This window comes from Tenrec ecaudatus, chromosome 10 (genome assembly GCF_050624435.1).
Source record: "Tenrec ecaudatus isolate mTenEca1 chromosome 10, mTenEca1.hap1, whole genome shotgun sequence".
Classification (NCBI taxonomy): domain Eukaryota; kingdom Metazoa; phylum Chordata; class Mammalia; order Afrosoricida; family Tenrecidae; genus Tenrec; species Tenrec ecaudatus.
Window position 1 is genome coordinate 98,351,341 of NC_134539.1, and position 14,517 is coordinate 98,365,857.

Consider the following 14,517-nt stretch of genomic DNA (forward strand, 5'->3'; position numbering starts at 1 on the left):
TGAATTCCTGCTAATGGCTTTCCTGGGGATGCTAGGAGACCACCTACTCCCCCAGAGGCCCCCCTCTCTTCCGCTCCGTGGCAGCCCCTCCCATCGGCAGTGACGGCCTGCCTGTGGCTACCATGCTGAATAGGTTTTCATGGAATTTGGAGGCAAAAAATGGGCTAGGAAGCAAGGCTGGTGATCTCCTTCTGAAACTCAGCCAATGAAAATGCTAGGGGTCACGGTGAACCAATCTGTACCTGACTGGGGGAGGGGAGGGGTGCTTGGCATAGACTGGGCACCATGATGTTGCTTGTGCACAGAGTCACCATTGCTGGCGGCCGGTGTGATGGCAGCTCACAGCACAACTATGTCCTCTTCACCCCTTCCTCCCACAGAGGTCCATTTTGGTTGATAAAAAAATGACCCTACTCTCTTTGAGGCCTTGTCCAAGGAGTGTAAGTAACTATTCTGACCTTCAAGTTCACCACCAACAAAATGAATCAATACGATGGTCTTCAAGCACTTGGATTACCAAGTGTCTACCCCAAGTAGAAAGTTGGACACTAAATAGGGAAGACTGAAGAATCAATGCATTTAAATTATGGCATTGATGAATCCTGAAAGTACTGTGGACTGCCAAAAGGAAAAACCAACTCTGTCTTGCAAGAAGTACAGCCAGAATGCTCCTTAGAGGTAAGGGTGGAGAGATTGTGTCTCAGATACTTTGGACACTTTATCAAGAGAGACCAGCCTCTGGAGAATATTGCATGCATGGTGAAGCCGGGGACAGGGAAACCGAAGCAGGCCCTTGACAGGATGGACTGGCACAGTGGCTGCAACCATGGGTCCCAGCACGAGAACAATGGCGAGGAGGGCGCAGAACTGGGCGGTGTTTCACTCTGTTGTAGAGAGAGGCGCCTGACCAGCTACCGGCCTCTACCTCTCAGCGTCTGCTCCAGCAGTTCTCTGCCTCGGGTGCAGAGTTTGAAAACTTCACTTGGCGACAAACTGACCAACTTGTGGTCTTTTTATGGAGGCTCCCTCTACTCACGAAGGCTTCTTTGTGGATGAGGCAACACCATGGTTACAGTCAACTACAGTTTCCATGAACGTCTTCCATGAATCATCCCATCCAGCTTGCCCCTGCCCCACTCCCCTGCCCCCTACCCAATCTAGCTATTCGTGCCAAAATTGAGCTGCCTGGAGTGGAACGCATACAGAGGCAGAACTTACAGCAGTTGTTCTGACAACATTTTCAGCTCTTTGAACATTTTCAGAAACTGTAAATTCACTCCTAACACCTCGTGGGAATCTGGGCCATTAGCAGAAGGCTGGAAAAAATGACGGTATGTCATCTTCTGGTTGTTTGGCACGCTTTCCCTTTACATTGTGTGTTTGCTTATTGAAGTAACAAACATAAGGAAATGCAGATGTAGTATTTAATCAAAAGTATACCAGGTTTTATGAAATGAATAAATATTACAAGCATAGTTCTAATTCTTTAGACCCACGGACCCGTGGAGTGGCTGGTGGTTTTGAACTGCTGACCTTGATGTGAACAGCCCAACGCAGGACCCACTGAGTCACCTTTATTCCAGCCTAATCACTACTGCTGGAGTTCAACAGTCACTTAGCGAATGTCTTTCTCCTACACAATATAGAAGCCTCTTTCCATGCAGGAAATGTGTGTACGCGCACACGTCTCCTAGCCTGGCAAAGAAGCAGATCCTCAAGGAGCACGGATTGATTGAACTGAAACCTGGAGCTAAGAGCTCAGTTAAGCAAAGGACCTCTTGGCACCTTACTTCATTCTCCATCTAAATTCAGTGTTTTAATGGGCCCACATCAATGCCCCCAGAAGCAGCAGTTAAGAAGTTAAATGATGTATTGCACTGGGAAAATCGAGTGCACAAGACCCCTTTAAAGTGTCCAAGAACCAACGTGTCACTCTGAGGACTAAGGGGCACCTGACCCAAGCCATGGTCTTTACTGTCACCTCAAATGGATGTGTAGGCTGGACAATCCATGAGACCCAAGAAGAATGGCGGCCTTGGAGAAGAATACTAAATATGTCACGGACTCTCAGAAGAACAAATAAATCCGTCTTAGAAGTACAGACAGAATGTTCCTGAAAAGCAAGGATGGCTAGACTTTGTCTCATGTCCTTTGGACTTGTCATCAATAGGAGCTAGTCCCTGGAGAAGATCACACCTGGTAGAGGGTCAAGCGAAAAAGAGGAAGGCCCTTGCTGAGATGGGCTATCACTGTGACTGCAAGGGGTAACGATTGTGCAGACGGGGCAGGGCTGGGCAGTGTTTCATTCTGCCGCACGCAGGGTTGCTATGAATCAGAACTGACTCGACAGCACTAACAAAAACAACACGGATCCTGTAGACTGGATTCCCAAATGTTTAGTCCCCACCCCCTGTGGGATTACAAAGAGACTTTCCCCAAAGACATGCCAAACATTAAGGGCTTTTTGCCAGCATATGGAGGGAGGTCAGACACTTATAGACACCCTCCCTAAAGGCATTCAATTACCAGGCAGGTAGCCCCGCTGCTCCCTGCTATTAAGGACAATGGGCTACTCCTCCCTGAAGGCTTGCAGTCATCAATTTGGTTCCTGTATGTGGAGTTCACACCCTACTGATAAAGGTGTCTATCAGTTAAGCCAGGGACCAGGTCAAACCTGCTCAGTGACATCCAAGTTAGTCTGCCATCCTGAATCTAGGATCCGCCCATCTTGCCACATGTATCCCCCAATCCCTCCTCTTCCTATTGCGTGGATACCCCTAGACCACCCCCTCTCATTACCGTATTACCTATTGCATAACCCTTTCCTGTGACTTATGTCTTCACCTATAATTAGGGGGCTTGCATGTCCCCAGAGAATATAAAAGCCTTGGTTAGCATTAAATATCTCTCTCTCTCTCCACATGGACCACCAAGTGAGGCTGAGGTGAGCTTGCTACCATGAAATGTGTCTGACTCCATTATTTCAAGCTCTCTTCTATCTCTCATGCTCTATGACTTTACTATAATCTTTATTATCGCTGTACAATTGCGCCTACAGGACCCATGATGATGTGCTAGGGGCAGGCTTCCCCTGGCACCCCCCTGCCCTCCCTGTACCTCTCCTGTGCCCAAAGACAGTGTTCCTGGGAAGCCAGAAGATCAGCTTCTTAATCTAGGATCACAAACAATCTAAGACACTTGTGGACAAGCTCCTGCATCCTCCCACACTTCTTCCCTGGTCAGCAGTCTTGCTGTACCGGGGGCCCAGAAGGGAAGGAGGAGGCAGGTTAGGATATGCTGCTGCCAATACTAGCAAGGGGTCCATCTATGAGCCCCATCCACTTGATGGTCTTTAACCAACTGCCATTGAGTTCAATTCAACTCATGGCACCCCCAAATGGGTCAGAGGAGAACTGTGCTAAAATTGGGATTTCAAGGGCTGATTTTCTAAGAAGTGGACAGCCAGGCCTTTCTTACAAGGTACCTCTGGGTGGCCTCAGACCTTCAACTTTTTAATTAGAAGCAGCGAGCATTAGCCATTTGTACCATTCACCTCCTCCTCAGCAGTGTAAACCCAGTAAAACCAGGCTGCCCCCTGCCACTCCCTTACCCCTGGCCACCGGGGCTGCAGACTTAAGAATCACCACAGGGTGGCACTATATCATCAGTTCTCATCCCGGTCCTTCAGAGTCCAGTGAGGAGAGGGCAGGCACCTTAACTTGCTAGCCATCCAGCCCTCAGCCCTGTTACTGGATCTAATGGGCCCTTACTGGCTGGGAGGCTGTCCCTGGGAATCGCAGAGGTAACCTAGCAATTGGAGGCTTCCTCAGCCTCACTCTGGGCTCCCTTGAAGATCAGGCAGGGAAGTAGGCTAGAAAGCCTCCCCGGGCATTCTTTGCTGATTGGTTTGCTGAAGGAGGGGCAGGCGACAGGCTGCTGTGACAGTGAGGTTTGCCAGTCTTGGTTCTGCCACCATGTCAGGGACAAGCCACTTGACATCTCCCCCCCTACCTTCTGCCTGGGTGTGCATTCATTTGCTCCCCCTTTCATGTATCCATGCATTTGTTCGCTCATTCACTCATTCAGTCGCTATGATTCTTATACAATTATGATTATTATATGCGCGACAATGAGGGCAGTGTGAGTAGACACTGCGCATGCTGAAGAAAGCTGTATATTTGTGACCGTCTGTGATTAGCGAATGCAAACTCAAACAAGCCCACTTGTTGATTCTGACCCATAGCAACCCCGACAGGGCAGGAGGATAGCTCTGTAGGCTTTCTGATGTTGTCAATCTTTACAGGAGACGTCTCATCGTTTTCCTGCAGATCAGCTGTTGGGCTTGAACCACCAACCCTGTGGCCACCCACTGTGCCACGGGGATTCTTTCTGTTATTAGTGTCCACTATAAATACCAAACCGTTGTAACCCATTTAGATGTTTAGCCTTTAGCACTCGTCTGTTTTTCCCTCTATATTATTTTATTAGGAGCTCATACAACTCTTGTCACAACCCATGCATACATCCATTGTGTCAAGCACATTTGTACATTTGTTGCCATCATCATTCTCAATACATTTGCTTTCTACTTGAGCCCTTGGTATCAGCTCCTCATCTGTCCCCCCATGAAACCTTGATTTATAAATTATTATTTTGTCATGTCTTACACTGTCCGATGTCTCCCTTTACCTACTTTTCTGTTGTCCATCCCCCAGGGAGGGGGTTATATGTAGATCATTGTGATCAGTTTCCCCATTTTCCTCTACCTTCTCCTTCCCCTCTTGGTATCACCACTCTCCTTATTGGTCCTGCAGGGTTTATCTGTCCTGGATTCGCTGTGTTTCCAGCTCCTATCTGTACCAGTGTACATCCTCTAGTCTAGCCCAATATGTAAGGTAGAATTGGGATCATGGTAGTGGGGTGGGGGGAGCATTAAAGAACTAGAGGAAAGTTGTATCTTTCATTGGTGCCATACTATGCCCTGACTGGCTTGTCTCCTCCCCGTGACCCTTCTGTAAGGGGGTGTCCAGTTATACCTGTGTTTGGAGAGCCAGAGTCACAGGCTTGCTGCAGAGCATGAAAAGCAGTAGCTTGTGTTCCTCCAGGTGCTACCCGCTTCCCGACCCAACAGAAGGAAAGGTGACCTTACAGCTCTGGCACCTGTTGAGCCCATGCCTGCTTGCCCTCGCCAGACTGCCTCCTTCATCTCTCTTCCAAGAGCAGCACCTCAACTCTCAAGAGTATTCTCTGAAAAAGGACAGTCCTCACGCCCTTCGGCAACTGAAAAGTGGGAGGGAAACACAAGTCACTCAGGACTGTCAACCAAGGGTTCTCGACCTTGGCACTAAGGGCATTTGGGGTCAGGTAATCCTTTGGTGTGGGGAGCTGGCCTGGACCCTTGGTGATGTCTAGCTGTACCCCATCCTCTTTCACTAAGTACCCATAGCACTCCCTCCTCCTCCTCCCCCTGCTCCCGCTGTGACAGTCAACATATCTTCCCACTTGGCCAGATGTCCTTGGGGGCAGGGGCTGCATAACATCCGGGGCCCGTCTTAATTAATGTTCTCCATCTTACCTCTCTGCGTTCTGACAGCCACAGAGAAAACTCATAACCAAAGGGTTTATGAAGGAAGGCAACTAGTTGTAATGCCATTGAGAAATGCACAGGGTTGTTTATCAGGACAAGTGACAAAGGTCTTTCAGGTCTGCTAAGAAATGCCCAAAGGCAAGGACTGTGCGGATGTGCTTTATACAATTGATGTATGTATATGTATGAACTGTGAAAAGAATTGTATGAGCCCCAATAAATTGTTAAAAAAAAGAGTTATATTGTAAAACAAAAAACAAACATGCAAACAGATGTTTTCAAGAGTTATGTCCTGGAAACCCAGGGGTAGTGCTACCCTGACCTAGCCGGTCGCTATGAATCAGAATTGATTTGATGGTAGTGAAGTTTTGTTGTTTTATTGTTATTCTTAACAATATAGAATTGTATTCTTAATTCATTTTTGGATTGTACTGTAAGTGTATATAAATATAATTCATTTTTATATGTTGAAAAAAAAAAAAGAAATGCCCAAAGGGCATACCTCTCTGCCATAAGCCTCCACCTAAAGGCATTCAGCTTAAGCTTCATGAGTCAGCAAGCCCACTCCCTCAATTAAACACCCAGAGGGACCCCATCTCCATCAGCTCAAGTGCCCAGAGGCACCCCATTCTGCAAGTCAGCGTCCTGCATAAAGCATTCACCTCGACTTGCTCTGTGAGTGGGAGCCCGTCACTCTGCTGCTCCTGGTTCTGCTGCTGCCCCTCTGGTCCAATAGCTTGTCTTCTGGATCCAGGAGGTTCATTGCACAGGCATTTCAGATCCAGAGGGTGGGCTCCACTCCCAGCTCTTTCTGGTAAAGAGATCCCTCCTCCTGCTCCTCAGAGGGCTCATTTTATACACAGCAGGACGGCCCTCCAGGGGATCTGTTTGCAATCACTCCTGGTGAGTCCTGTCAGTATCCTCCCCACCTTCTTACCAGACCCACGCAGGGAAAGGGTGTTGGGTGGACATTGGAGACATTGGCTAGCAAAGTCCCAGTCCATAACTCACTGCCCCTGCACACCTGACTGAGAACCAGTCTTGGCTGCAGATGCTGTTGCTCAGTGCCGTCGATGTGGGTGACTTAGTCAGTTCCCATGAGACAGAGGAGAGCTGCTCCCTCGGGTTTCCAGAATTCCCTCTGGATGAGGAGCGGATGCCAAGCCTTTCTCCCGCAGAGCCGCAGGGTGGGCTCCAACCGCTGAGTTGAATCAGCTCGATGGCAGTGAGTTGGGTTTCTGTTTGCCATCAGACATTTCAGCTGTGGCCAGACTTTCAAGGCGGGTACAATGCTTTCGTGAACAGCCTGACACATCAATTGGAATCCCTAAATACACTCCACAGAAGAGAATTCCCAGGTCAAAGGCTTAGGGCACACACTGTCCCATCAACTTCTGAGTAGGTGATCCTCGTAGACCTTTTAGAAAAAGTGGTAACAATTTCAAGTATTTCTGGAAGGGACAAACTTGCTTGTTTCTATTCGGGTAGAATTAATTAATTGAGAAAGGGTGATTGTTTCTAATGTTCCCCGTGATGAGACCCATGGCTGCTGTCAGGTGCCACAGAGTTGGTTCCAAGTCACAGTGACCCTGTGTGTGTCGGACAGCACGGGACACCACCAGGCCCTGCACCATCCTCACAGCTTGTTACCCCCGGGGCGGTTATGGCAGCTGCTGCATCAGTCCATCCCACCAACGGTCTCCCTCTTTTTCACTGACCCGCTTTCCCCATCATGACGATGCCCTTCTCCCGGGACTGGTCACTCCCAGTAACACGTCCAAACTATGTGAGAGGAAGTCTGGTTGTACTTCTTCCAAGACAGCTTTGTTTGTTCTCCTGGAAGTCCGTGGTATTTTCAATATTCTTTGCCAGCCCAGAATCCAAAGGCATCAATTCCTCCATGTCTTCCTTATGCACTGTCCAGCTTTCACGTATATATGAGGGGCAGAAAAGACTATGGCTTGGGTCAGGTGCACCGTGGTCCTCAAATGGACATCTTTGCTTTTGGGTACTTTCAAGAGGTCTCAGACAGCAGATTTCACCAAGGAGAAATGTTCTCTGACTTCTTGACTGCTACTCTCACGAGCACTGATTGTGGAGCTGAGTACAAAGAAATCCTTGACAAACTCAGCCGTCTCTGTTTACCACGATGTTGTTTATCGGTCCAGTTCTGGGAATTTTTGTTTACGTTGAGGTGTAATCCACGTAGAAGGCTGTAGTCTTTGGTCTTCATTCGACAAATGCTTCAAGCCCTCCTCATCTTCAGCAAGCAAGGTTGTGCCATCTCTTGACATGCAGATGTGCACAGGATAGCAACAGCTTTCTGCTGTTGTTAAAACAGCAAGTCTCAAGCTGATGCCTTTAGAAAACCTCTGGAGTCAGCTGGTGAGCAATTGTCCCTTCGGACTGGCAAAGGAAGGGTTGAGAAGACTGCTCGGGCTTGGGAGAAGACAAGCAATGCTACGGTGGATTTGGGGGGTGTGCCATATGCAGGAGTGGGGAAGAGCATGCGCACACAGGCTAGTTACTTATTGATGGTGCACTGGGCTGCTAGCTGCAAGGTCGGCAGTTCGAATTCACTAGACTCTCCTGAGGGAGCAAGATGAGGTTTTCTGCTCCACTCAATACTTAGAGCCTTAGAAACCCACAAGGGGAGTTCTACTACTCTGCCTTACAGGGTCCCTGTGGATCAGAATCGACTCCATGACAGTTGAGTAAGGTCCTCAACCACTCACCACCTAGTCTCGAGGTCAGCGGCATCTGTATCCCCTGGGAGCTTGCTAGAAACACAGAAGCTCAGCGGCCCAGACACCGCTGGAATCTGAATCTGCATATTCACCAGTGGACTGAGACTTGCAAGCCCACTGAAGCTTAAGAGGCCCTGGCCTACAGTGATGTCCCAGTCCTTTCAGGGTTCTGCTTCCTAAGAGAATGGCTCAAGTATGACTTCCTAACAATGGCCTTCTCTTCTACACCCGAGCAGACAGCACTGCTGTTCAGCCCACTGCAGGGACCTCTCAATGGCTCTCCACTCAGTGACGGTGCACAGTACCCATGCAATAAGCAACTATTGTTACCACCCACACCATTGACAGCAGCAGCAGTGCAGGGGGCTGGGGGTGGGGTGCTGGCACATGGAATTCCTGGAAGGGGTGGGTGGAGTTTGGAAGCGGCACCAGGAATTATCTTTTGGATCACTTATGGTGACATTAAAGAAGACTAGTCCCTGTGTTTCTTAGATGCAGCTTAGCGCAACTGGAAAATCGTGGCATCAGGATCCTATCAGGCCTTCGGCGACCTCATCCGTCACCTGGCCATGGTGCCAACCACCCACCTCATGCCATCCCAGAAGTGGTGCCTGAAATGATGGACGAGAAAGCGGCTTGGGAAATCTTCAAACCAATCCTGTCTCGTTCCATCTGACGCTTCTATCTCCAAGCTAGCTTTATCAAATAGGATCATTTTGCTAAATTCCAGTCTGGGTAAAAAGTCCAGTGCCAGGAGAGGGCAAGCACAAAGAAAGGAAAATGCCCCTCTTAAAGGGCTAAGAAATCTAGAGTCATTGATCTGGAAGGAGCTTTGGGGCATAGAGGGTGACATGTTTGACCTTTGGGTTAGCAGCCCACCTTTCTACTCCTGTGAAGAGTTAACAGTCGTGGAAACCCACAGGGGCAGTTCTACCCTGTCAGATAAGGTCACCATGAGTCAGAGTGGGCCTGATGGCAGTGAGTGAGTAGGTGGGTGAGTGAGTGCGTGAGTGGATGATTTTTCCAAACTCTGGGTTGCAGGGCTGAATCTATTGCAGGGGTCCTCAAACTTTTTAAACAGGGGGCCAGTTCACTGTCCCTCAGACCTGTTGGAGGGCCGGACTATAGTTTAAAAAAACTATGAACAAATTCCTATGCACACTGCACATATCTGATTTTGAAGTAACAAAACAAACGGGGCAAACATACCCGGCGGGCTGGATAAATGTCCTCGGCGGGCTGCATGTGGCCCGCCGGCTGTAGTTTGAGGACCCCTGAGCTATTGCCTTAAAAACAACTGCTAACCCATCACCATCTCCCACCTCTCTCAAACCATCGTCAATTTCCAGAAAACCAACTAGCCACGTTTACCCTGCCCTCCCCCATAGGGGTCACTGGCCCAACTCAAACACACCAACCGGCATCCTCTGGGGCAGTGATGGCTTTGTTGCCACCCAGATTCTCATGACTGCCCTGCTTTGAGGAGACCCCGTGGGCATCAACCCTGAGTGGGCCCTTACCTGGGAATCACCTGTGGATTTTCGGAGACTCATGTGGGCAGTCTCTGAAGGGTGCGCTGGAGTCCCTGATGCGTGGTATCCATTCACTGCGGGGACAGAAACACTGCTCAGATGCTGGACACTCTCAGACTCCCTCTGACCGCGACTGTCCCTTTTCCCAATTCATTCCCTGACCCTCAAAGGTCTGTTGGGGTCTTAGTGTTTGCAGAGCTGGAAATTCTTTGATTGCATCTTCCTAATCCCCAGCACCAGTGGCAGTCTTCCTGGGAGGCTGGGTTGCTTCTTGAACGACAGAGTAAAAGGAAAGTGCTCAGTGGCCATGAGGGGCCAATGGAGGCCAGCTGCTCTGCCCCAAACACAGCATCAGCTGTAGCCACTGGCACTGATCATGGGTCCTGTCTTTTTCTAGATAGCCAGGCACCCCCTCCCTTCCCCCTCCCTCCCTACAAGCCTCCTTGACTGGACTCTCACAGCAGGATGAGGTGGGTGCCATGCAAAGAGAACGGGACTGGTCGATGTGAAATGAGGCTGGGCCAAGGAACGGCCAGGTGACCACGTGTGGAGGATCAGATTTGGGTGGCAGTAAGTTTGCCTAGCTTCCCCCCAAATTAACCCTCCAGAACTCCAAGGCTCTAACCATGGGGTCACTATGCCAAGGTGCCTCCTAAGGGGTTCTGGTGGCTTGGTGCGTTAAATATTCGGCTAACCTCACAGTCATTCGCTCCAACCCACCTGCCACTGTGCAGGAGAAAGAAGAGGCAGCCTGTTTCTGTAAGAATTGACCACTTACAACTCTCTTTTAATACATTTAGACTACTGAATTGTGTGGGACGTATACTATGTGTCCCTGAAGCAACAAAGCCCACATGGAAGCAGCACACCAACATGCGTGATCATGAAGGGCCAAGGGCACCAGGTTTCAAGCATCAAAGGCAGGGGGATAAAATCACATCATCGTGAATGAGGGGAGAACATGATGGGGACCCAAAGCCCATCTGTAGACAACTGGACATCCCTTGCAGAGGGGTAGTGGGGAGGAGATGAGTCACTCAGGGTTCAGTGTAGCAATAATGATTCCTCTAGTTCCTGAACGCTTACTCCCCCCACCCCAACTATCATGATCCCAATTCTACCTTGCAAACCAGGTTAGACCAGAGGATGCACAGCGGTGCAGATGGGAACTTGAAACACAGGGAATCCAGGACAGATGAACCCCTCAGGATCAATGGAGGTGACACCGGGAGGGAAGGGGGAGGGTAGAAAGGGGGAACTGATCATAAAGATATACATATAACCTACTCTATGGGGGATAGGCAACAGAAAAGTGGGTGAAGGGAGATGTTGGGCAGTGTAAGATAAGATAAATAATAATTTATAAATTATTAGGTTCACCAGGGAGGGGGGAGAGGGGAGAGAGGGTCAGGGAAAAAAGGAAACTGAGCTGATTCCAGGAACCCAAGCAGTAAGCAAATTTTGAGAATGATGAGGGCAACGAGTGTACAAGTGTGCTTTACACAATTGATGTATGTATGCATTGTGATAAGAGTTGTATGAGCCCCTAATAAAATTATTTTAAAAAAAAGAATAACAAAAGAGATTCACACTAGTGGAAAATTTAGGGGCAGTCTTATAGGGCCTCTGTCTTACAGGACCTGTGGGTTAGAACTGCCTTGATGACCGTGGGGGCATGTGTTACCATGGTGCTAAGATAGGAGCCAGGCTACTGGTACTTCAATACCAACAGGGTCAGGTCACTCACGGTGTGCAAGGTCTCAGGAGAGTTTCTAGTCTAAGACAGATAAGAAAGGTCTGGCAGTCTAGTTCTGAGAATTAGTGGTGTAAACCCTTGCATCACGGCGCATTGCTATCCAATAGATAGTTCTGGGAGATGAGCCCTTGCTCCCCACCCCCTACCTACCACCACTGCTCTGGTCGAAGGATACTCAAACAATGGAGCGCCCACCACCGTGGGCTGGGCAACACTGCTTCTGTTGCACCTGGGCTGCCGTGAGTCAGCGCCAACTCCATGGCAACTCACAACAATGATGGGCGCATGCCCGTGCTCTAACCCAGTGGTGCTCAGCCTTCCTTAAGCTGCGACCCTTTCACACAGTTCCTCATGTCATGTGGTGACCCCCAACCCTAACATTATTTTCGTTGATACTTCATAACTGCAATTTTGTTACTGTTATGAATCGTAATGTAAATATCTGATATGCAGGATGTATTTTCATTGGTACAAATTGAACATAATTAAAGCATAGTGATCAATAACCAAAAACAATATGTAATCATATATTGTGAAATATCTATTTCTAATGACAAATAAATGAAATTTTGTCTTGGAGCATGGTGTAGCATGGGTAACAGTGTTCACGCCGGGTACTCGTATGTGGGCATATTTGCATGTGGGTGGACCTGCCTGGAAACGGATAGAGGAGTGGTGTCTCGGTTCCTAAGACCATCGGAAATCTGTGAAAGGGTCTTTCGACCCCCAAAGGGGTCACGACTCACAGGTTGAGAAACGCTGCTCTAATGCATGCTGGGAAACTGACTCTCTCAGAGTGCTATCAGCAGCACTGTGTGGCTCAGAAGCTCCCATCGTGCCTGGTTGTGAGCAGCGCTGGCCTCTCATGGGTACAAGAGCTCAGCAGTTACTGACAGCGGTTGTCCCGGCCCCTTCTTAGGGTCCTCTAGCAGAACGAAGCACTTCCTTGTCCTGGACCACCCCACAACCAGTTCTGTAGAAGAATCCAGACCAGAAGGGAGAGAATGCAGAAGTTCAGATTCACACGGACTCCAGAATTTCTGGAGCCATCGAGGCTGATGAAACCCTGAAACAATTGCTCTGAGGTCATCTTTAAACCTTAAACTAGAAATACCTCCCAGGATCTGAAAACCAAACAATTGCTTACTGTAACTACTAAAGCTTGGCTATCTTGAGCATTAACGGTTCTTTCAAAACCTATCGATACGGGGGTCAAGGAGCTCTGGAGGTGTAGCAGGCTATACAGTTACCTGCTAACTACAAAGTCAGCAGTTCAAATCCACCAGGTTCTCCAAGGGAGAAAGATGAGACTGTCTGCTCCCACAAAGACTTAAGCCTGGGAAATGCAGGGACCCTACTCTGTCCTTGAAAGCCACTATTAGGCGGAATCCACTTGATGTAATGGGTTTGCTTTTGAGATTGATGGTCACAGCTCAAGAGATAAGATAGGAAGCTTAATAGGCAGTGAGTTCATGTTGATGAGGAACAACTCAGTACATGAGGGTGTGAATAGTTACACACACATAAGGGGATAACAGAAAACTCGGGTTGAAGCTGGCTAGTGACTTGGTGTCACTATGAGTCTGCAGTGACTCCATGGCAGTGCGTTGTTTTTGAGGGACTTCTGAGGAGGGAGTCCCGATGACATAGAGGGTAAACCATTGGGACGTTAACTGGAGAGTTAGTGGTTCGAAACTCCCAGTCACTGTGCAGCAGAAAGAGGAGGCTTTCTCCTCCCATAAAGAGTTCCAGTCTCAGCAACTCACAGCAGGAGGTACGCCCTGCCCTATGGGGTTGCTTTGAGTTGAAATCAACTTGATGGCAGTGAGTTGAATTTGGAAGGAACTGAGGAAGCAACAGAATAATATATTTGCCTTTCTGTGACCAGTCCTAGTCCTGGCCCGTGACCCACACCTTTCAGTTGGCTAGTCTCCTGCTGATAATGCCAGCCCCACTGAGTCCCCCCCAGAAGAGCCATGGTAGCATAGTGGTTAATTATGGGCCCTCGACCCTCACAGTTAGCAGTTTAAAACCCCTGCTTACACCGAGTGAGAAAGATAGGACTTTCTATTCTCATTAAACAGTGACAGTCTCACAAACCCACGGGGCAGTTCCACCCTGTCCTGTAGGGTTACGTGAGTTGGTATTGACTCAGTGGCAGTGAGTGAATGAGACTGAGTCGTTCAACCTAAGAGGGAACGCCAGGAGTCCAACAGCAGGGTGGACCCAGAGGGGATCTCAGGGAATCTACTCCTATAGGCACAAACTATGCTAGGAAAGCCATTATACCGATGATAGCTGCAATCCACAACGAGGGCCTGAGACTCAAGCCGCCCTGCTTACGAAAGCTGCATAGTGCTGAAGTCGGACAGAACACAAAGGCCGACAAGTCTAAAGGCAACAGCAAAAAACTTCTTTACCACACTGATTACACTCGTGACTGATAAGAAGGAAACAAGGAAGGATATGAACCCGATGTATTAAATAGCATCCCTACAAGCAAAGATAGCACCTTTTGACACGAAGCCAAGGAACACTGAAATGAAAAAACAAGTGACCACATTGAAGGTCTGAGCAAATGGTCAATAAATTGCAAAATACACAACTAATGATGATACAATAAGTTACTTGATGGGGTTCTTCTAGCCACAGTCTTTGTAACCCCAACTAAGTGACTGGGCGGGACCGTCCAAAGAGGGTGCATGAAACTAAGAGGGGTTGGTCAATTCTGCCACTCCGCTGGGTATAAAACGAGCCATTGCAGAAGCAGGAGTAGGGGAATCTCACGACCATCAAGGAAGAAGAGCCAGGACCGAAGTCTGTCCTTTGAACCCCGAGACCACACTAACAAGACCACAGGCCACAGTCTTAGACCAGAAAGCAATAACATCGGGG

At 48.8% G+C, this 14,517-nt stretch overlaps 1 protein-coding gene across 1 annotated transcript in view; it reads right to left on the bottom strand.

The window, feature by feature from the left end:
* Positions 1-14,517, bottom strand: part of GAS7 (growth arrest specific 7) — a 286,948-nt gene that overhangs the window by 48,660 nt on the left and 223,771 nt on the right. The window contains exon 4 of the mRNA XM_075561056.1: positions 9,855-9,940. Coding sequence (XP_075417171.1) covers positions 9,855-9,940 — 86 coding nt within the window. The remainder of the gene's footprint in view (positions 1-9,854; positions 9,941-14,517) is intronic.